General features: G+C 41.2%; 2 protein-coding genes across 3 annotated transcripts; one reads left to right on the top strand and one right to left on the bottom strand.

The window, feature by feature from the left end:
* The first annotated feature begins 11,870 nt into the window (after nucleotides 1-11,870).
* Nucleotides 11,871-13,076, top strand: LOC135641399 (protein SHORT-ROOT-like). The gene has a single exon (XM_065156758.1). The coding sequence runs from the start codon at nucleotides 11,871-11,873 to the stop codon at nucleotides 13,074-13,076; it is 1,206 nt and encodes a 401-aa protein (XP_065012830.1).
* A 2,687-nt stretch (nucleotides 13,077-15,763) lies between these two features.
* On the bottom strand, nucleotides 15,764-23,253 carry LOC103988683 (uncharacterized). Of its 2 annotated transcripts, none has more exons than XM_009407293.3 (12): nucleotides 23,117-23,253; nucleotides 22,979-23,034; nucleotides 22,817-22,850; nucleotides 21,749-21,847; nucleotides 21,470-21,618; nucleotides 21,292-21,330; nucleotides 21,118-21,210; nucleotides 20,932-21,030; nucleotides 20,654-20,755; nucleotides 20,153-20,236; nucleotides 19,814-19,879; nucleotides 15,764-16,128 (listed from the first exon to the last, which is right to left on the bottom strand). In XM_009407293.3, exons 1-12 carry the CDS (start codon nucleotides 23,190-23,192, stop codon nucleotides 16,042-16,044), a joined length of 984 nt encoding a protein of 327 aa, XP_009405568.2. In that variant the 5' UTR covers nucleotides 23,193-23,253; the 3' UTR covers nucleotides 15,764-16,041. The 2 variants fall into 2 exon arrangements, 1 of the variants encoding a protein (XP_009405568.2); XR_010497752.1 differs by having other exon boundaries at nucleotides 16,057-16,128; nucleotides 20,153-20,220.
* Nucleotides 23,254-23,861: the final 608 nt, after the last annotated feature.

Genomic DNA, 23,861 nt, shown 5'->3' with positions numbered 1-23,861 from the left:
CAGAGTTCGTCGCAAGAAGGAAGTTGAGACAACTCCGCCAGAGTACCACCATCCGAGACTATGTGAAACAATTTTCTGCACTAATGTTGGACATACAGGACATGTCCGAGAAGGACAAGTTGTTCAGTTTCCTCGATGGTTTGAAGCCATGGGCTCAATAGGAGCTAAATCGAAGGAATGTTACCGACGTGGTCGAGGCAATTGCTGTTGCAGAAAGGCTCACCGACTTTGTTTCCTCCGAAGACCCAGGGAGAAGGAAACAATCTTTAGGCAATCGCCCTCCAAAACATTCTCGAGGGAAGGAGCTCGGGGGCGAACAAAAGAAGAAGAGTTCCCACAAAGAGCCAAACCCAAAAGGCAAGGCTTCAAAACCTGGAGGATGTTTCTTGTACGGAGGACCGCACATGGTGAGGGAGTGCCCACAAAAATAGGCACTCAATGCTTTGATGGCTTCCATCCACCCTCCCCAATCGGACAAGGGCAAAGCTGTTGCTCTTAGTTCAAGCAGTTCTGAATCTAGCAGCGACGACAAGGAGTCGCAAGGACCCCGAATGGGAGCAATGTGTTTATTGAACGCCATGCGGGGTCAAGTGGGGGAGAACATGAAGACAAAGCTATAAAAAGCAAGAAGTAGTGAGCTGATGTATGTGGACATCAAGCTAAATGGCCAAACGACCCGTGCTATGGTGGACACGGGCGCTACCCACAACTTCATAGCCGATCGAGAAGCATAGTGACTTGGGTTGATCTTGGAGAAGAGCCCAAGCCGAATGAAGGCGGTGAACTCGGAGACCAGGCGAATCTCCGGGTTGGTAAAGGGAGTTCCCATCAAAATTGGGATATGGAGCGGGAACACCAACATGATGGCAGTGCCACTGGATGACTTCCAAGTGATTCTTGGAATGGAGTTTATGCACGCGGCGAAGTTGGTGCCAATGCCGTTCTTGAACTCCCTATGTATGATGGGAGGCGACGACCCCTACGTGGTTCCCGTCTCTCGAAGAGGAACCAAGGAGCCCTAACACATATCAGCATTACAACTGAAGAAAGGGGTGCGAAAAGGCGAATTGACATTCGTGGCTGCTATGAAGCCAGAGCCACTCAACGAGAAGGACATTCAAGAACCTGCTGTGGTGGCGAACTGTTAGAACCCTTGCAGATTCTAAACTTGGGGTTGATCTCTTTAGGGGATCGGCCTCCTTGGAACTCTATAGGGGTTCCTCTCTCCAAGTTGCTGCTCAAAGGCTGCAGAAAAGATTCATCTATTGCTTATCAAAAGAGGAGGAATACATGGCTATTTATAGGGTTTCTAAACCCTAACTCCTAATAGGACTCCTACTCAAGACTTCTACTTCTAACCAACTCATAATAGGACTTCTACTCAAGACTCCTATTCCTTTACAACTCCTAATTCTTCTCTAAGAAACAACCTCATAACCCTAGCCGGCCTCTTTACCTCTTTAATAGGGGTCAGCTTAGGTAGGTTTTACATGAATGTCCCTCTTAATTAGGACTCTCCTAGCCCTCTTCAAATCAGCCTTGTCCTCGAGGCTAACGATTCATGAATTTTGAGAATTTGATCTTCAAGTCGTCATAGTTCTCCCAAGTGGCATCTTCTGTTGGTAGGTTCACCCACTGTATTAGCACTTTAGTAGTGCGTCGTCGTCGTCGAGTCACGATCTGTCGATCAATAATGGCACTTGGCTGGGTCTGGAGTTCTCATTGGATAGTTATATTTGGTGGGTGGCTTTGGGCTGTCTCCAAGCACCTATTTACAACTTCTGTCTGGCCATCGATTTGTGGGTGATATATCATACTCTTTTTCAATTTAGTACCCTGCATATGGAATAACTTTGTCCAAAATCTGCTCGTGAAGATGCAAGTATAATTTATTATAAGCACAATGTGTCCCTTATAGTGTAATTCTTTTGAATCCCAATTGTAATGAGCCACGGAGCTTGGTGCTTCCTCCAATTTTTTTATACTTTTACTGGTCTCTGAATCTTCCTGCCATTCTATCTTAATGTCCTCAAGGAAGTCGCTGGTTGGAAGTGAAACGACCGAAACTTCAGCTTGCTCGGATAGTTGCGAAAGCGCATCTGCAAGAATATTCTCTTTCCCCTTTTTGTAAGTTATTTCATAATCAAATCCAAGAAGTTTTGTTACCCATTTTTGCTGCTTAGGGGATGCTATCTTTCGCTCCAAAAAGTACTTGAGGCTTTTATGGTCGGTTTTAATTTGAAATCGTCGACCAATCAAGTAGGGTCTCCACCTCGTTGCTGCGCGCACAATGGCGAGCATCTCCTTATCATATATTGACTTATTTTGATGGGAGGGAGATAATGTTTTGCTAGTGTATGTGAGTGGTCAACCATCTTGCATGAGAATGACTCCAATTCTGACTCCAGATGCGTCGGCCTCAAGAATGAAGGGTCGGTTGAAATCTGGTAGTGTTAGCACCGACGTCATTGTCATGGCTGCCTAAAGTTTGTCGAAGGAAGCGGAGGCTCTGTCCAACCATTGGAAGACATCTTTTTCCAGTAAGAAAGTAAGTGGTGCATTGATCTTTCCATAGTTTTTCACGAACTTGCGGTAGTAGCCTGTTAAACCCAGAAAGCCATGTAGCAATTTTATGTTTCTCGGGGTCGACCAGTTTTGCATTACTCCAATTTTGAAGGGGTCCACTGCCACACCTTCCTCTGATATGATATGCCCAAGATATTCCACCTTCTATTGAAGAAAGCAAAATTTTGTAGTGGTTGTTGTGTGTTCAAAAGGTGGTTTTCGGTATGTCTTCTTCGCACGCTCGTATTTGATGATACCCGGATCAAAGGTCCAGCTTTGTGAAGATTTATACTCCCTTTCATCTAGCAATTCATCTACTATTGGAATAAGGTATTTGTCCTTGATGGTTATGCCATTGAGAGCTCGGTAATCAACGCATATTCACCTTGTTTCGTCCTTCTTGCGTACAAGTAGCACCGGTGAAGAGTAGAGGTTGCAACTTAGCCGAATAACTCCTATTTCGAGCATCTCTTTTACAATCCTTTCTATTTCATCCTTCTGGAGATGTGGATACTGATATGGCTGAGCATTTGCTGGAGATTTGCCTGGAAGAATCGTTATACAATGATCATGCCGACGAGTAAGAGGTAGGTTGCGTGGTTCATTAAATATATTTAAAAATTCAGCAAGCAAAGAAAGTAGATTTGGATCTTCAAATTCTGTTGGCTCTCCCTTAGTTTGCTGCTCAAGTTGTACCAAAAATCTGCTACATGCTTTATGCAAAACCTTCTCCATTTGTTGTGTGCAAATTGTTGTTATGTCGCCCCCACATTTCCCGTGCAATATCACCTGTTTCTCCTTACTATAAAATTTCATAATTAGTTTCATAAAATTCCAGGAAACATCACCTAATGTCATCAACCATTTAATTTTGAGCATGATCTCATGATCGTTAAGAGGGAGAAGGAAGAAATCTATACTTATCTCTTGGTCCTGCAGCAATAGTTTCTCTTGCGGGCGCCTACGATCACAATTCAAAATCCGTCCGTCGGTGACCTTAACATCAAACCTGTAGTAATTCTCGATAGGTAATGCCATCCGAACAACAAGCTTACTATTTAGGAAGTTAGTAGTACTGCCCATGTCGATGAGAATAGTGATCAGTTGTTGTTTGAGAAGGCCTCCAACTTTCATCGTTTGCGGGTTTGAGTAGCCGGCTAGTGCGTGTACTGTAACGTCAGTCGGTTGTGACTCTTCTTCCATATCTTCTTCGTTATGTTCAAGGCTCTCTTTTGAATGTTCAATGACATCTTCTTCTACTGGTTCAATCAAAAGAAGTCTCCCTTTTCTACAGCAATTCTTGTAACTCCATGGCTCATCGTAATGCCAACATAACCACTTCGCAGATTACTCCCGAAGCTCTTCTCTTGTCAGCCTCTTTGGTGCAGGGACTCGATCGACAGTAGAGGAGGCTGAGGGCTTCAGTATTTCTGGTTGAGGAGCAACTCTAGTCCTCCAAGTTTCACGATTCAATCACTCCTCTTGATGTCGTGCAAAAGAGATGGCTGCCATAAGCGTGTACGGTTATCGCGCTTTAACTTCTCTCTGGATCTCCGGCTTTAAGCCCTCAATGAAGGTCCTCAATAGCTATTTTTGAGACCAATCATGAGTTTGATCAGATAACCTTTCAAACCTGGTTTGGTACTCTTGAATGGTGGAGGTTTGTCGGATCTTTGCTAGTTGTCCATCAATATTCTCGTAATCGGTTGGTCTGAAGCGGATCAACAATCCTTCTTTGAATTGTCGTCATGAAAGGACTCTATAAGTGTGTTCAAACTAGTCAAACCACTGTATGGCATCCCCTTCAAGATGTATAGCTGTAATTTTCATCATAGATGCGTCCGCGGTTTTGTGGTACCAAAAATATCGCTCCGCACGCGAAATCCAACCAATCGGGTCTCCTTCTTCCCATCTAGGGAAGTCCACCCTCATGCGTGGATAGTTAAGATCGATCATAGAACCTTCCCTCTTTTGGAAGTCATCTCTTCGAGCTTGGTGCGATTGGGCAGAGCTCTCTCCTTGATGTGATTTCTTTGGGCTTAGTGGTCGGCCCAATCTGAGTTCAGTAAAGAGTGTCCGAATCGTATCCTCCATTCGTGCCTCAAAGGCTTCGAATTTAGCATTGATTGCCACCTCAGATGCCATAGTATATGCCTCCAAATCTGTGATGTTATTATCTCTCTTTTGTTGTCGGGTTAAAGGCATGTATAGGTTGAGAGAAGTGATAGTCGAAAGGGTTGGTGGATTGGTGGATGTAGGCTGCGGTTTAGGTTTGTTTTGTGGCTATTTTGGGTGCAGTTTGAGGGTGTGGTTTGGTGGAGTGTTAGGGCTGTGGATGAAAGTTTTGGATCTATGGTAGATGGTAGCAAAATTTTGATAGAAATCAGTGGAAGTTGCAGTAAGTATGTGCTGTCTTGTAAGAGTAGAATTATCGTCGAAGAAACAATGGTTTCTCGACGTAATTTCCACCAAAAATTGAGAGAATTGAGGAAGGAATTGATAGCAAAATCATAGTTTATATGACAGCAAGGATATCTAATTTAATCAAGAAAATTTCGGCAGTATAATAGCAAGGAAATTGGTGCAAGTTGTAATTGCAAAATTCTCGTCAAAAAATTTCAGCGGGTTACGACGAAAATTTTACCGGACAACAACCGTCGACTCCGCACACCATGGCCATTGGGTATACTGGGAGTAGTCCGTTAGCCTACCATTTCGCAAAGGAGTGGTATCGAAATGCATATATTGCGCGGGCTTACTTGGAGAAGGTGGCAAAAAGGATGAAGAAGTGGGCAGACTTGGGAAGGCGACCACAAGAGTTCAAAGTTGGCGATTTGGTGTTGGTAAAGCTCCAACCAGCATCACTCCAATTCTTTAGGAACAAAGTCCACAAAGGATTGGTGCGCAAGTATGAAGGGCCCTTCCCAATTATCAGCAGGGTAAACAACGTCTCTTACAAGTTGCAGCTGCCGACGTGGTTCAAAATTCACAACGTTCTTCACGCCAGCAACCTAAAAGCCTACCACTCAGATTCGTAAGATACTTCCCGAAGTATTCCAACTCGGCTACCTCCCATCACAGCCTCCTACGAGAAGCGAGTTGAAACCATTCTGGCGGACCGCAAGATAAAGCTACCCAACGGAGCTAAGCAGACAGAGTACTTGGTGAAGTGGCGAAAGCTTCCCCGAGTTGAAGCCAGTTGGGAGCCTGAAGACACCCTGCGACATGAAGAAGAGATCATCAACAACTACCAACAAGCGTCGACGAGGGCGTCGATAGTTTAAGTGGGGGAGAATGTCACGAACGGTCGTCGCGCACCCGCAACAACTCCGTTCAACGAACCGTTCGTCGCTCTCATCTACATGTACAATTACTTGGCAGCCTGTTTTGCCTTGGTTTTGAGTCATTTTGCTTGTAAAAATATAAGTTCGAACAAGTTGCAGCGTTACAAAGTGACCGCTCACCGAACCGAGCAAAACAACCCCAAAACAACCCAAAACAGCTCCGTTTTCGTGTGCCGCGGGCTGATTTCTGGAATCTGCCTCCGCTCACCAAAACGTCAGCCATCTCAGCCCCTTTGAACCCCCCGGGTGGCATAGGACTGGATGGGGCTTCGGTATAGTACTGGGCGTTGAACACTCATTCGCAAGTTCACACGTTGCCTTGACGGGAACTTGTTGTCGTGCCCGGGACTCGATGAGCAGTTGTTTGTGGGCTTGCAGTTGTTCGTTCAACCTTCTAAAGCCCTTGTTTCCCCCCTCTCCCTCTTTTCTCTTGTGCACGTAAGGTGCTCGCTGAATTGCTTGTAAAGCTTCCCCTTTTCGTGAAACTTCGGGACTTTTCTGTTGCTCGTTCTTTCGAACTAATCAACTTTCTCTTTTATAGGTCCTTCGGGACCTGCGAGAGGTTGCAAGTGGGCTGATCTTTGCGGAGCAATATCGCAAGGGCGAAGCGCGACTTAGGCAATGCAAGCTAAGTTCGCGTCTTGGCCGCAAGGGTGCCTCACGCCTTAGGCAACTCCAGCTAAGGCTGTGACAGCCTGGGAGACTCAGTCTCCCAAGTGGTCTGGGCAGTGGTACCGCCTAAGCTGGGCGGTAGTACCACCGATAGTAAATGTTGTAAAAGTGAAGAGTTCTCCTCTTTCATCTCTTAGTCTTGTAACCAACCAAGAAAGAGGAGTGAGACTTGTAAGGGTTGTCTCCTAAACTCGGTAAAAGGAGAAAGAGCTGTAAAAGGTGGTTGGCCTTCGCCTATTGAAGGAAGAACTTTAGTGGATGTTGGAGACCTCGTCGGAGGAGGAATCCGAAAGTGGATATAAGTCACATTGACCAAACTACTCTAAATTCTGGTTTGCTTTTCATTTGTGCAATTTATATTACTGCAAATCTCCTTAGTCCTCTCTTGCACTTTTACGAAAGCTTTCAAGTTCATATTCTCTCCGAAACGGATTGAATCGAATCCATTTTTGTCGAAATCAGTTTTAATCGAAATGAACATTTTTCTAAAATCAAGAAAGTTTTCCTCTGCACTAATTCACCCCCTCTCTTAGTGCCGCTCTTGATCCTAACAATTGATATCAGAACAAGATTCACTCTCATTTGGATTTAAACCCAAGAGAGATGACATTTGCTGGTAACCTAGAGGTCATTCAATTATATGTCCGTCCATGTTCAATGAGCAATTGATGTACCGAAACAAGAGTGCCTTAGATTATGTCTTAGTAATTGTAGTTAGACAGTAGATTAAGTTAGAATTGGAAGATAATCCCACTAACTTAATTAGGGGTCAACTGGGCCCTTAATAGGACTGAATTGGGCCAGATTGAGCAGCCTATTCAGCACCTAAAAGCCTAGCCAACGGTGGCACCGCTGAGACTCATTCTCCTAGGTGGTCTAGGCAATGGTATTGCCCAGATTGGGCAGTAGTACCATCGGTGTAAATGCTGCCAGCGGTGGTATCGCCCTTGTGAGGCGGTGGTACCGCTAGAGCTCAGTCTTTGAGCTCTGTCAGGCGGTGGTACCGCCCAGTGTCAGGTGTCAGGCGATAGTACTGCCCAGTAATAATGGTGGTATCGCCAGTACCCCGGAAATATGTGATGAGACACTTTTTAGCTCTATTTTTGAAAGTCATTGAGGCCTATAAAAGTCCCACCCTTTTTTGCATATAAGGGCACAAAAGCTATTGGCATAATCTTAAGTTCTTGAGCCTTAAAGTGTTGTAAAAGTGAAGAGTTCTCCTTCTTAATCTCTTAGCCTTGTAACCATCTAAGAAAGAGGAGTAAGACTTGTAAGGGTTGTCTCCTAAACCCAGCAAGAAGAAAGAGCTGTAAAAGGTGGTTGGCCTTCACTTATTGAAGGAAGGCCTTTAGTGGATGCTGAAGACCTCGTTGGAGGAGGAATCCAAAAGTGGATGTAGGTCACATTGACCAAACTACTCTAAATTCTGATTTGCTTTTCATTTGTGCAAATTATATCACTACAAATCTCCTTAGTCCTCTCTTGTACTTTTATGAAAGCTTTCAAGTTCATATTTTCTCCGAAACGGATTGAATCGAAATCATTTCGTCGGAATCAGTTTTAATCGAAATGAACATTTTTCTGAAATCGGAAAAGTTTTCCGCTGCACTAATTCACCCCACCTCTTAGTGCCACTCTTGATCCTAACAATTAGTATCAGAGCAATATTCACTCTCATTTGATTTTAAACCTAAGAGAGATGATATTTGTCGGTAACCTAGAGGGTCATTCAATTACATGTCCGCCCATGTTCAATGAGCAATTTATATACCGAAATAAGAGTGCCTTATATTATGTATTAGTAATTGTAGTTAGATAGTAGATTAAGTTAGAATTGGGAGGTAATCTCATTAACTTAATTAAGGGCCAATTGGGCCCTTAATAGGACTGAATTGGGCCGGATTGAGCAGCCTATTCAGCACCTAAAAGCCTAGCCGACGATGGCACTGCCTAGGAGACTCAGTCTCCTAGGTGGTCTAGGCAGTGGTATCACCCAGATTGGGCGGTAGTACCAGCGATAGTAAATGCTGCGAGCGATGGTATTGCCCCTGTCAGGCAGTGGTATCGCCCCTGTCAGGCGGTGGTACTGCCAGAGCTCAGTCTCCGAGCTCTGTCAAGTGGTGGTACCGCTCAGTGTCAGGTGTCGGGCGGTAGTACCACCCAGTAATGGCGGTGGTACTGCCAGTACCCCGAAAATCTAGGATGAGACACTTTTTGGCTCCATTTTTAAAAACTATTGTGGCCTATAAAAATCTCATCCTTTTCTGTATGAAAGGGCACGGAAGCTATTGACATAATCTTGAGTTCTTAACCCTTAAAGTGTTGTAAAAGTGAAGAGTTCTCCTCCTTCATCTCTTGGCCTTCGCCTATTGAAGGAAGGCCTTTAGTGAACGCCGGAGATCTCGTCGGAGGAGGAATCCAAAAGTGGATGTAATTCACATTGACCGAACCACTCTAAATTCTGGTTTGCTTTTCATTTATGCAATTTATATTACTGCAAATCTCCTTAGTCCTGTCTTGCACTTTTACGAAAGCTTTCAAAATCATATTCTCTCCAAAACGGATTGAATCGAAAACATTTTCGTCGAAATCAGTATTAATCAAAACAAATATTTTTCTAAAATCGGAAAAGTTTTCCGTTGCACTAATTCACCCCCCCTCTTAGTGCCACTCTTGATCCTAACATATGTCTGGACTATGTTGAGCCAAGTGAAAGGCTCAAACAGTGACCCAATAGGTGGCACCATCGTAGCACAATCTCTGAGATAGTGTCAGGTAGTGGTACTGCCCAATGATAGTGTCAGGCAATGGTACCGCCCAGACATAGACTTCCAGACAGTATTACCATCCAGTGTCAATGCTACAGGCAGTGGTACCGCTAGGACTCAAGAAACCCAAGATGATATCTTTTTAGGCTCCAAGTTTGAATCCACTTGAGGCAGGCATAAATATCCCTCTCATCCTTGATTAACTTACACAAGCACCGAGAACTTAAAGTGAGAAAACGCTATAGAAATTACTTGAGAAATCCCCTCCTCTAGCTTAAATTTAGAATTCTGTTTAGAGAGGAGTGAGTGCTTGTAAAAGGTTGTCTCATAAACCTGTAAAAAGGAGAAGAGGGGTGTAAAAGGGTAGTTGGTCTTCGCCCATTGAAGGAAGACCATTAGTGGATGCCAGTGACATCGACGAAAGAGGAATTGGGAGTGGATGTAGGTCACGACGACCGAACCACTATAAAATTGGTTTGCATTTCTTTTTGAGCAATTTACTTTTACTGTAAACTGCTTTACCTTCTTATTGCTTTCACTACACTCCCTTATGCTTTCAAGTTAATATCTTTCTGAAACGGGTTTAATCGAAATGAAAGATTTACGAAATCAACGTTTTTACCACTGCACTAATTCACCCTCCCCTCCTGTTAGTGCCGACTTGTTCCTAACACTCCCTTCTCTTAGTGCCGACTCATTCTTAGCAGTAGTGAGACAAAGACAACAACCACCCACAGGCTTGTGAGAATGAGCATGTGATCGCTAGTCAAAAGAACCAAACTCATCTTGCACTCAACCATTGTCGAAAGAACTAAACCCACTTGCACTACCAAAAAGAACTAAACTCATCATAATTAAAATAAATCATATTGATCAATTTTATAATTAAGGATATAAATACAAAATTCTTAATTTTATAAGGATAAAACTATAATTTTACTAACCTCAGGTGTAATTATGACTTTTTTGCTGACAGAATTATCAAAATGATAAAAAGTATTAATAAAATACATAAGATCAAAACTGTAATTTGATTCAAGTGCGGGCGGTTGCCACCCATTCTCACATACCTATAGGTGAGTTGGTAGGAAAAGAGGAGAAAAAGACTTTAGTTCAAATCGATAGAGATTTTCATATCCAAATATGGTGCTCTTACCAATCTAATAAAGTTCTTTTCCGATAGTATTAAAAGATACGTATTATAAATTTGATCTATTATTATTTAATTTTAATCTTAACATAAAAAAATTTTCATGCATATTTTACCATGCTTATAGGTTTCTCACTCTATCACCCTTTCTAGGTCACTAAAACTATTTCTTTTGCTCAGCGGTAATGGGCGTTATAAACCTGGTGCGCCAAACAAAGCATCCGTGGCAAGAGCAGTGCCAAGCCTTTTGATTGCCACCAGAAGCACTTAGGTAATGTAGCTCCTGCCACAGTGAGAGATGATGGTTGCCGCGGTGCAATTAATTGCAGGATGTTTCTTTCATGCTCAACATGGTAGCGGTCTCTCCTTCCTCCCAAGATGTGATCTTTGTGAGATCAAAAATTTAATGGCAGAAGGAAGCAAAAGAGGTTTGGTCTTGTCCTCTTCTGAAGCTTCATCACTCGAACAACTAATGTTGAGATACCTTTGCACTTTGGCTTTGTCAGTCTTTTGATGGCTTCGTTTGCTTGTTTGCATTTATTTAATTTGTCTCAGCTCCATCTACTTGAAAACATCGTTTGGACAAGACATAAAACCTGAAGAAGATTACAAGAGCATAGATAGCGACATCTTTTGATTGCTTCTCTGTATACGTTTCTATTGCTAGGTTTGAGGACCTAAGAAGGATCGATGTACCTTTAAATGGATTTGAGCTAACATCTGAAAATAATATATATATCTTTTCCTCTCTGGTGCGCATAAAAGATAAGAACTTTAACCAACAAAAAGATGGATTCCGCAGGTGGCCAATGCTTTGAGCCTGCGTAGAGATGCTTTTGCCTTATGTGTGAATGCCACATAGCTGCTCGATCCAAACAGAAACGCCACAGCTTCCCACAAAAGACGATGAACAAGATGCTGCAGGTGAGATGCTATTGCATAAGAATTTTAATGAACTGCATCATCCACAGTTTCATCATTTCTGCAAATAATGCGACACTACAAACTTCATACAGTTGCTAACCAGTAATAATTACGATGTTGTAGCTTCTTTTAAATGCGAAGCTGGCAATTACTTGTCATGAGATTAATAATGATGAGACATCACTTGCTACTATCGATCGTTTACCTTCGAATCTGAAGTCGATAAGCAGACACACTGTTGGATTGTCATCATGACAATGACTTGATTAAAATAGGATTTGCTCCATAGAGATCGGGTGATGAACTTAGCTTATCCTGTCATTTCATTTCTATCTATCTTTTTCCCCAAGACATGAAACCTTCACATGGATATTCCAGTTCACTCTCCATAGCCACCTCCTTATTGCATGATCCCCAGGAATCAGTCATCTGATCGATCAGATAACAATGCAGAATCCACATCCTCACCACCATCAGGCATCTGCTAGCTGCTTGCTGGAGCTCGACGATCCGGATGCCACCGAGAAGTGGGCCGCGGAACTCCTTCGAGAGTGTGCGAGGGCCATATCCGAGAAAGATTCAGGTAAGATTCATCGCCTGTTGTGGATGTTGAATGAGCTCGCATCCCCCTACGGAGATTGCGAGCAGAAGCTTGCATCGTATTTCCTGCAAGCTCTCTTCTGCAAAGCAACTGAGTCGGGAGAGCGTTGCTACAAGACGTCCCTCTCGGTGGCAGAGATGAGCCACTCTTTTGACTCCACGAGGAAGGTCATCCTCCAGTTTCAAGAGGTAAGCCCTTGGACAACGTTCGGTCACGCAGCATCCAATGGCGCAATCTTGGAGGCTTTGGAAGGAGAAGCCAAGCTTCACATAATCGATATCAGCAACACGTACTGCACTCAATGGCCGACGTTACTGGAGGCCTTGGCCACCCGAAACGACGATAGTCCGCACTTGAGGCTGACAGTGGTTGCGACGGCCGGCGTCGGCGGATTCGTCATGGACGAGATAGGGCAGAGAATGGGGAGGTTTGCGAGGTTGATGGGAGTGCCATTTGAGTTCCATGTGATACGTGATTTGTCGAGGCTAGACGAGCTGAGAGAAGAGGAATTAGGGTTGCGAGAGGGGGAGGCCGTCGCAGTGAACTGCATCGGGGCCCTGCGACGTGTGGACGTCGAACAGAGGCAAGCCTTCATACGTATGCTACGCACGTTACGCCCACGGGTGGTCACCGTGGTGGAGGAAGAGGCTGACTTCACCAGTTGCAGCGGCGAGTTTGCCGTGTGCTTCGACGAGTGCTTGCGGTTCTACACCACGTACTTGGAGACGCTCGAGGAGAGCTTTCCGCACACCAGCAACGAGAGATTGGCACTGGAAAGGGAGTGCTCCAGGTGTATTCTTAGAGTTCTCGCTTGTGATGGTGATGGGGTTGGAGACTGTGAGAGGAGGGAGAAAGGGAGCCAGTGGTGCCGAAGACTCATCGAGGCCTTCTCATCCAACAGCTTCAGCGACGATGTCGTCGACGATCTGAAGGCGTTGCTGAAGAGGTATCGGGCAGGGTGGTCGCTCATGCCGGCCGAAGGAGATGCCTCCGGCCTCTACTTGACGTGGAAGCAGCAACCAGTGGTGTGGGCTTGTGCTTGGAAACCTTAGAACCAGGTTGATCTTCTTCGACGAATCTCCTTCTCTGATTACTCTCTTTCTTAAGATCCTTATTCCCGTCCTCTTATGTTTGAACTCTGAAGTATCTGTTGTGATTTTTTTCCCTGCAAGTTTTTGGGCTTTCATCTCCATTTTTGCAGTTTAGATTGGATGTAGGAGCCGAAAAGCAGGTTCCTGTGGTTGGAATAAAATACTATTCCATCTAGCTTCACAGGAATAGTATATATATATAAACAAAATATCTTGCAAGCATCATATTCCACTAGAAACTGAACTGAACTGAACCTCCAAGATGCAGCAGCTCTTGTTCTTCAAATGAACATGAGCAAGGATCAAATTCTATGGAATAATGACATGACCCGTGAATTTGCAACTCCTCTGTTGTCTTCTTCCACATGTGCGGTGTTTGTTATCTTAACACATCATTTGCATTCGGACAAAAGAATTGTTTGAGCTCATTAGTGGCACAACCGAGTGACATCAGGGAAAAGGGCAAGGCATGGTCTTCTCAGCAACGATGGTGGGCTTTAGCGTGTGGTAAAAGAAGTGGCTTATGTGCCTTTTGAATCAGACATGCAGATGTTGCTGTGGTCCACATTTAGTGGGATTTAGATAAAGCTTTTGTTAAAGCATTCCACTGCTGCTTCTTCCTTGCCCGACCCGACCAATCACTTGTCGCTCGATGCCAGCTGCTGGTGGTCGAGTTGCACTCGGCCACATGTTGAAGAAGAGTGTGGAGAAAGTGAGCTAGCTAGAATTTTGAAGGACATGCAGCCAGCCATAAGGAAGATTGACAACATGATTAATGTTGATTTAAGATGATGTAGGAACTCTAGTTCTGAGGGAAGGAGCCATCCATCCATCCATCCATCCCTGAACTCATGCAAACAATATAACCCATCAATAGAACGTTTCCCTACGAGAATACTACTTCTCTAGAACTACTCATCCCTTGGATCATGCAAAAAAAAAAAAAGAAACAAATAAACATATCAGCAATAAAAACTTCCCTCACTGGATTTACAGTTAAGAGAGATTTCAGCAAAAGCTTTAGTTCCGAGGGATTTAGCAAAAAGGACACCAATGGATTTAGCAACAACTCCAGCTCTCAGGGAATTAAGGAGAACAGACATTACTGAGAGCAATAACAACATACTTCGACAACTAGCAAAACCTGTGGCTGTGCGGGAGGAAGACAGGCTTAAATAAGAAGCTTGGTGCGTAAATCAGATCGAAACAGAGGGTAGCTTGGATAGAACGTGTGAACACAGAAGAGAACACGAGAGTTCTTTTTTCCATCTAAATTATTGCTGTACTTTGCTTTAGCAGTCATGATCATTTTTGCTTTTGTAGGCCACTAGGGAAGCTTTGACATGAAAGCGCCCAAAATGAGTAGTAATTCGTCAAAAATCAGATCGATCCAAGTCTCTCATTTGTGTGCGAGCAAGCAGTAATCTATCTGCTCTTCTTTTTGGGGACATTCATGTCGCAATCGTAGGCCTGTTGGAGACTAACAAGACGTCAACTTTGGAAAAGTACACAATGTTGGCCTCATGCTTTACATCAACGTGGATCCTATCCTATTGCCATACATATGTCACAGGATTACTCTTATTTTCACTAGTTGGAGGTACTATGTATTCCTGTTTTGGATTCTTTTTTAGTATCCGTGGAGTGGAGTGGAGTGGATTCTCTTTTGACTTGTTGGAAGAAAATTCATCTTTTAAAAAAGGCCCCCTTTGACGACAAAATCCAACCGAATTCCATATTGTGATTTGCAAGTTCAACTCAAATCTTAAATTTTTTTATTTTTTATTTTAATGAACACCAATTCAGTCTTCAGATCAATTTTGACATGCTTGGAGGACCACAACAGTCTTCGTCCCAAAAAGAGTTTGTTAATACATGGCTATTGTCCGACGAAACAAGGATGAATTCATATGCTTCAAACAATAATAAAGTGTGCCTAGGTAACTTCCTGATAGATAGCCAACCAGGTTGAAGATCTTGAATGAGATTTATGAGCCATTTTTCCTGAAAAGTTTGCTGTCACATTGATGGAACAATCTGTTGTTTAAGAATCCGACCCCGATGATGATGGCTTCTGAGAACACCTGCAAGTATCAAGAGACTGATTGATTTCAAGGTTTTAATCCTCCCGTATCAGTAATCCTGTATGGAGAATGCTCTCTAGCTCGTAAACCATTTCCTGAACTCCTGAAGAGATTTTATGAGATCATGCATGCAATACTGAGTTGTAATCTCATCAGGCATCGATTTTGTTTGTTCCGATTGCAAGTATATTTTGTTCTTGTCGGCATATGAATCATGTTTCGACAACTTGTCAAATCAAAGATCATACTGAGGTCAAAAGTGTGGCAAAGGGGCATTTCTTCTCATCTTTTGTAATGTGGATTCTTAGAACCATCATAATTTGGAGATGTCACAGAAAGAAACACATCATTCATTACTCACAAGAAATTGCTAACAGATCTCCATTTTCCATTTCATTGTAAAATATGCAGTGTATTAGAGAAGTTTATGACACAGCAATTATACTTTCTTCTTTTGCGTATAGCTTCTCACATCAAGTATTACTTATAAATTGGGTCCTTTGTTCTTTTTTTTTTAATTGTACCTCAAAAATTCCCATAAGCTATTACCATCGGACTGCAAACTACAATAATGACTTGCTAATTACTTGCAAATTCTGTGGAACTCACGCAACTTATAACATTGTTACAAAAGCCTACATGATTTGACCTTCAGACGGTGCATGATTTTAGACCTTAGAACATTTCGATGTCATTGTTCTGATCATACAGATGTATGATTTCTTAATTCGGGAGAACAAGCACACAATTCTGGCAAAACAATGAGTTACTGGATCTAATGCAATTTGCTTTGTCCATGCTCCTCAATCTTCAAGAATCTGACTCGTGAAGCGGAGACAACATCATGCTGATTTCTTATGACCAAACAGCAAACTCCAACTGTATGCGCTTCTCTTGCTTGCTGCCGCATCCAGCCGGTTTGCACCAATCTAGGAGACCAGTAAATCAAGAAGAAATTAGACCTCAAAATTTTCTACAGCATCTGATGCATAAAATAGCAAGTGAATCATGATGATAATTTTTGGTTCCTTCTCTAGACCATATTTGGAAGGCAGTAATAGCCAACTGATTCACAATTTATACTAAACCATAATTATGTAAAACCTTACAAAAGCAAGCTTTTGAATACACTCTAGGGCTGCATTTGACAACATTAATTTCAAAGTGCCAACTGACGAACAATTTTTCTAGGAAACCTGCGCCATATGTTTTTGTTTTCCAAACCTTTGTGTTCCAAAAAATTAGTTTTGCTTTCAATTCTAATATACAAATAGCCGCCAAAAAATTAGTTTTATAACTTCACAGTGATCCGACATGCAAGGAAAAGACAATTATAGTGGCCGATTGGAAAATGCCAAATAGTGTAGATCTTGCATGCATCTTTCATCAGACTATTCTCGAGTAACAAATTAAGAATATTGACCCAAGTCACTAATTAAAGATTGTGATCCACATTATTGTTATCCTCTAGCTTTAACTAGTTCATTGTTATTAACAAAGGGTACTTAAGTTACTGAAATGTAAAGAAATGGACCTGAGTGACAAGTAAGATTCTATCATTGTATACATGGGCTAACCAAAGTATTTGAAGAACCCTAATGGAAAAGAAGATTATAGATATACAAACGATACACAATTATGTGGATCTTTCCCAATCTGAGAAAGTAACAGAAAGGATATCTACAATTACCAAGTCCAAAATGATCAAACAATCAAGTGAAAATCAACTTATAGCTCAAAAAATGAACGAGTTAATGTTGCTTTGCCGAATGCAAGGGTTATGTACTGCATGTCCATACACGATGGCAATTGCATTTGTTGAAATAATCTGTTAGTGACAAAGTTCTTCAACATCAAAAATGAATCCGACAGCATTAGAGAGAAGGATAACCATGGGGATTGTGGATATCAGAGTCATTCAATGTAATTCAATTCATACTTCACATCTCATCAAATTACATCTTGTGGTTCAACTTTTTGTGAAGGTAACACATTCCAGGCAATACCAGAACAGTAATACGAGGAACTAAAGTCAATTACATTGTAAAATATCCATTAGGTGTCAACATTGAACCTTTTTAACATAAACATGATTTACTAGCTCAGATGAAAATGAGTTCCTAGAAGAAATTGGTAGATTTAGAATCAGAAGCAACAGTGACACTTATGGCTAAGAGCTTGAACAGATTCAAGGATAGGAACCATGTTTCTCACTCTATTGCACACCCAATTCAAGGTCTATTTTTCTGTTAAAATCTCAAGATACAGTATCAAGCTTAAGATTCATTTCCTCGTCTGATAACATGTTGAATATAAAAAAATCACAATAGTTGGTTCAGGAAAATTAGATGGAAAAAGAGTAGAAATTTGGATCAGATACTAAACAGATGGTCAACAAATGGGGAGAAATAGCCATGATGGAATTGGAGAACCAAACAAATGAAAATATTTAAGTTCATAAGTTGCCTTGTTGTCCAGTATTTTTTGAACCAGAAAGTAATTTGTTGATCTTTTTTCCCAACCGAGGAAGCTCGAAAGTTTCTAGCTACACAATTGAGCACATAGAGATGCATTGAAATCTATTTTGGGGTAATTTGATAGAAAAACAAAATGCAACATTTCCAGCAGGTATTGAAGTCAGAAACAGAGTAACAACTCTAATTAGAGCGGTAAGGTCCCGTTGAGTTCTTACGAAGATTTTGATCTATTCCATAACATACAAATTACCGAAAATATATAAGAAAATATCTGTTATTGTAGCTTGCACATCTCCAAAGAAACAGCAAGGCACCAGTTATGCAAACTATGTTTAATTTAGTGTTGCAAGCTATGAAGACTTCACTAAAAATGATCTATTATAATATGCAGATTAAGCATGTCCATTCCTGTTGTATGAAAAAGAAAAGACAACAATGTGCAAGATATTAATTGAACATGTTCACTCATACTCCATGAGAAAGATCAGACCAGAGTATGTTTATCTTAAAGGAAGCAAAATAACAGTGATCAAATAAACCATAAGCAATGAAGAAAGGGTCTCCCGATCAATACAGAAAAGAAGAATAGGTCTCCCAACAGATATAGAAAAGACACCACATGAAAACCCATAGATAAGTGTTATCAATGGTTTAAAAAGGCGCTCGGGCGCTCGCCTAGGCGCTCGGGCAAGGCGAGGCCCGAGCGCCTCGTTTCATTTCCAGGCAACGCGCTTCAAAGAGGCGCCGCCTGGGCGCTCGCCCGAGCCCAGGCGCCGAGCGCTTCGGGCAAGCGCCTGGGTTAAACCAGGCGACCGAACCAGCGTTTGAGGTCTGGTTCGGTCTTCGGTGTTTTAGTTGGTTCAATCGAACCAACTAAAGCACCGATATCAGTGTGACTTCCCCAACCCTAACCATGCTCGCCGTTCACGCTATTGCCGCCGCTGCTCGCTACCGCTGTTGCTGTCACAGCTCGCTGCTCTCGCTACCGTTGCTCGCTGCTACCGCTGCCGCTCCAACTATCACCGCTCGCCGCTCCTGCTCCCGCTGCCGCTGCTACTATTGCCACTGTCTCCGCTCGTCGCTTTCGCTCCCACTCCCGCTGCTACTACCGTTGCTAGCTGCTACCATTGCCACTGTCTCCTTTCGCCGCTTCCGCTCCCGCTGTTCGCTACTGCCGGTGCCACTATCGCCGCTTGCCGCTGCCACTGTCGTTGCTGCTGCTCGCTGCCACTGTCGCCGCTCCCGCTCTTCTCAGTCAACACCCTCGGTCTTCCGACTCTTCCCTTACACTCTTCGATACTATACTGTTAACAGTATACAGTATACAGTTAACAGTATACAATATACTGTTAACTGTATACTGGTAATAGTATTTGTATTTATTAGATTAATTTAATAACATATTTTTATTTAAAAATTTAAATAATTATATTTATTAATTATATTATATATTTTTATATTTTAGCGCCTCACTTCGCTCGGGCGAGCGCCTAGCGCCTTGGGCATTTTTGGACCTTAGCGTCTTTTGGCGCCTAGTACTTTTTAAATCATTGGGTATAGAACAAAAGGCGAGTGTAAGCGAAAATTTATTGCAGCAAGATCAATAAAGGACAAACAGCAGAACCTGGTTTGAAAAGAAAATTTCCCACACATAAAATAGGTTAAACACTGTGTAAACTTCAACCAATAAAGACAATTCAAAAACCCAAATTGATATAGTTTTTTTATGTCAAGAAGACTCTTTAAAATAATTTTATCCTTCTCATAATATTAATTCAACTTGAATTATCAAATAAAACCTTATGTAAGCGTGTTTATATTTTAGTTAAACTCTTTGAACACTTATCTAGAAATACACTAGGAGAGTACAAAAAGGCACAACAAAATATGAAACAGTTCTGAATATTTGTTGCCCTCCATCAAAATATGTGGATTGACTACAAATGTATAAACTAATATAAATTAGTTTAAGTAGCGGCCTCCAATAAATGCTTTATCTGTCAGCTAAGAGACTTGGTAGGTGAACTACAAATGCAATGAATCTTTTTTTTTCAGAATACAATGTAAATAACAGCACAAGACTGGAGAATGTGAAGGTAATAGCATATTTGAAATCTAGATGAGTAAACGATGGTACCAGGTCCATAAACCAATATCCAATGGTCGGCATGTACTGCACCAAGTACATAACAAAAAGCACAGGCTGCATGAGAAAGCACAAAGGTTGGTCAAAATGTACAAATAAGAAGGAAAAAAAAAAATTAAGTAAAAACTAGGGAACAAGAGAAAACTCTGGCAGGAATTTTTAAAGTTCATTAAAGTGTAAATATCTTCAATAGCTGACCGCAACAGTATTAAACAGAATGTTTGAAGTTACATTTCAAAAAAGAGTACTTCTTGGTCTGAAGATACAAAAACAACCCATGGTTCACAGAAACCAAAAGCGACCCTTTCCAAAGGTCAGCAAGGAAATTACCTGATATGATATCCAGGCTTCCTTTAGCCCATGGGTTGCGGCAACAATTATCAGCTCAGCACATCTTTCTGCAGACACACGCTTCTATCAAACATGAAAAGCACCAAATGAAGAAAAAATATGGTCCAATAAAACAAGTCATCTAAAGAAGTCAAAAAGTTCATCAACAAGAACCTTGCATACTAATTCCCGAATTTTTTATTGGTACCTAAATCTTGGAACAGATTTTTACATAAACCCTCATAATAACGAAGACTAATGCAAATCCACCCCCACTTTATGAAACACTACAACTGTTCCAAATGACAACACAATCTTTACATGATCCAGTTTCAATAAAGCCAGTTTCAAAGCACCAGGGATTCAGTTATAGAAACAATTTATGACAAGCATTTTCTTACAATGATGAAAAAGTATAGTATTGTACAGAGTTCATCCTTATGCTTTTGAAGACATTTTCACTAGCACACAAATGGAAGGAACAGAACAACACAAACAAACCTCCAAAGATCTACTTTTTCCTGATGAACTTGTTTCGGAAGTTTTTGATGTTTCAATTGGCCCAGGGCAGACAATGGTCACCTTAATCCCTTCCTGGCATAGCTACAATCATAAAACAAAAATTGATAATATTATTAATAATAGTAATAATATAATCAGCACAAATAGAAGCTGTAAGCAGCTTTGTTTCGTCACAAGGAGATTGTGTCAATTAGATTAAGAACTTGGGCAACAGATGCTAGGTCTCCACCCGAAATTGCAGTATATGAATAACACACCTCAGAACGTAGAGAATGGAAATATCCATTTAGAGCATGCTTGGAAGCAGAGTATAAAGCTTGGCCTGGTGAAGGACACTTTCCAGCTGCACTACTCACCTACAAGTAAACCATCATCAGAAACCAAGGGGGTAGCAAAACCAAGAAGTTTTTAATCCCAGTAACAAAATTCACCATCCATCATACCACAACAAAATGGCCTCTCCCTCTTTTAAGCATATAAGGTGCCAGAAGGCGAGTCAGAGTTATTGTCCCTAAGACATTTATGTTCATCGTGGCCTAAATGACAACAAAAATCAAATGTAATGGCATTCCGTAGTGACATCAGGAAATTGAGAAAATATGACAACTGTGTAATACCCGAAGTCCTTCCTCGGTTTCATCCAAAGCTTTTCTTTTCTGCAACAATATAGATAAGCCAATTGCTAAATACATATCAATGCACCGAAATTCAGAATATAAGTTGAATTATTAATACATGCTTGAAAAAGGATTATTCCCTGCATAAGCACTACAAGACGTGGCAATATTTCCTTACAGGTCGTTCAAAGGCTGCATTGTGGACCATATAATCAACTCCAGCACTAGAAAACAAAGATTCTGCCTTATATACTGATTCTTTGAGAGATTCTTCACCAGATGCCAAATCCATAGGCAACACTTCAACTCTACTAGCAGGATATTTACCTTAATACAAAAAGAATGGATAAAGCATAAGGTCAGTTCAAGTATCATAGTGTGATTGTTTCCAGATTTAGCTTTATTATTTGTCAAAGGGAATCCAAAAGTTATAAATACATGATATCTGAACACTTACTGATGATTTCAGATTTGACCCGCTCAAGCTCCACTGCATTACGAGCAGAAAGTATCACCTTTGCTCCTAAATTGGTGAATTGATTTGCAAGGATTTCCCCTTAAAGTGAAAAAACTATGTTATGTCTCTTGTATCAAAGTAGATTGCTATATACTTAGGGTGATATATCATGGAAATCAGACACAATAATAATATCAATACGAGACGAGCTTATGAAATTATCATGAGATTCTTACCGTATTTCTAACTATGAAATCAGACCATATTATTTAATTACCACACATAAAATATCTTTAGCACTACCTTAAAAAAAGGTGAAATCTCGTCTCCCCTAAATTTTTTGTACTAATCAGAGAAATAGTTGTCATCTTACATCCATGCCAAAATATACAAGTAGATGTTGGCCAATAAAAGTACTATTTACCATATGGTCATGTAAGATTCTTATTCAGAATGCAACAAATCTGGGAGTAACTTCATAAGCGTGACAGACAACAATGTTGAAACTAATTTCAGGCAACTGCCTCAAAATTTAAAGGTCAATGTCCACTACAGTAAATACAATTTTGTTTTATCTGGAAATCCTGATAAGAAATCTATCATAGAGTAAATACATGTAACTTCTCGATAGGAACTTCAATATATGCTGTAGATAACATTAAAGGTTCCACCAGACAGATCTATGGTATGAAGTTTAGTATTTCTGTGAATCAAACAGGTTAAATACCTTATTCAACAATTCTAATTTGGCTACGTCATCATTAAGTTCTTTAAATGATAAAATTTCCATGTTTTGTTTTAGGACATCAGCATTTAGTCAGGTTCTATGAAAGACTTTTGTCCTTGAATAAAGGATAAAAGAGGCATCTACTAAATCATGTAATTAGGGTAAATCTTAAGCAATTAATTAGTGGAACGAAACTATATAGAAAAAAAGAAAATACTAGCACAAAGGTTTTATCTTATTCCTCGATCAACATATGAAGTTGAGAGAGTACATCCGGTAAAACTAATCCTCCCACAAAGAGATAAGGTAAATTAACAAAGAAAGAAAGAAATCCTACTCACCAATTCCACGGCTTGCGCCCGTAATCCACACAACCTAAGAACAAACCAACATCACCCACACTCAAAAACCAATCGAACATTTAAAATAATAATAAGAATCATCATCACCACAAACAAGTCGGCTGATATTAGAGAACAAAATATATTTACGGTCGCAATCACCTTGCCTTCCACTTCATCGCGCTTCGGCGCACCCCTCGATGTCAACGTAAAATCCCCTGAAAACGCAAGTGAAAAAGGATCTGAGTTCTCAGAAAAGGGCAAGGCTAAGAAAGATTGAATCAGGACTGCAGAATCGACCATCTGCGGTGGCGAATTTGACGAGGAAAACCACGAGGCCGGCGAGGAGCAGAACGGCTGCGACGACACCCAGCATCGTTGTTGCGGTGGCGAGTTTACCGAGGAAAACCACGCCCCGACCTCAGTTTCGGAGTCGGGTAGCAAGCAGCAGAAGCCAGAGAATAAATATGACGCTCGCATAGTTGACGACGGAACGGATTCGGGTCGGTGTAGTATCCGAATCCGATAATTTTGTAGATCCAAAAAAGATAACAACCACAGTAATATCATTAGTATTATAACCCCAAAAATCATCATAAATTTAATTTAAATTATCTATTATTTGATTGTTCTCATCTAATACCCCTAAGACGTATCCAAAGATTTGATTAAGTACAGACGCCACAATAAGATTTTGGAAGGAAACCACAACTCTACAAATCAACATGTTAAGCCTGAGCTAATGGTTATAAAGCTTCATTCTAGTCTTCCGAAGAACCCTAAAGCCTAATAGTAATCAAGACTCGATAGATTGAGGTATTACTGCTATCATTACCCTTCTCAGACAACCATACCCCCTCATTCCACAAAACAAAAAAATTAAAATTGAATAGAAAATCGATCCCTTAAGAACATCCAAAAATAAACGATAAAATATATGCTTAACACATTCATTTTATGTAATTTTCTTAGCCTGAAGAGAAAACTTTTGAAGATCTAAATCATAGATGCCAAGACCACTACAAGTAACAATGTTGCATGAAAT

Source organism: Musa acuminata, chromosome BXJ3-6, assembly GCF_036884655.1.
Source record: "Musa acuminata AAA Group cultivar baxijiao chromosome BXJ3-6, Cavendish_Baxijiao_AAA, whole genome shotgun sequence".
NCBI classification, from domain to species: domain Eukaryota; kingdom Viridiplantae; phylum Streptophyta; class Magnoliopsida; order Zingiberales; family Musaceae; genus Musa; species Musa acuminata.
The sequence above is the reverse complement of the archived record's forward strand: the minus strand, read 5'-3'. Positions and strand labels throughout refer to the sequence as shown.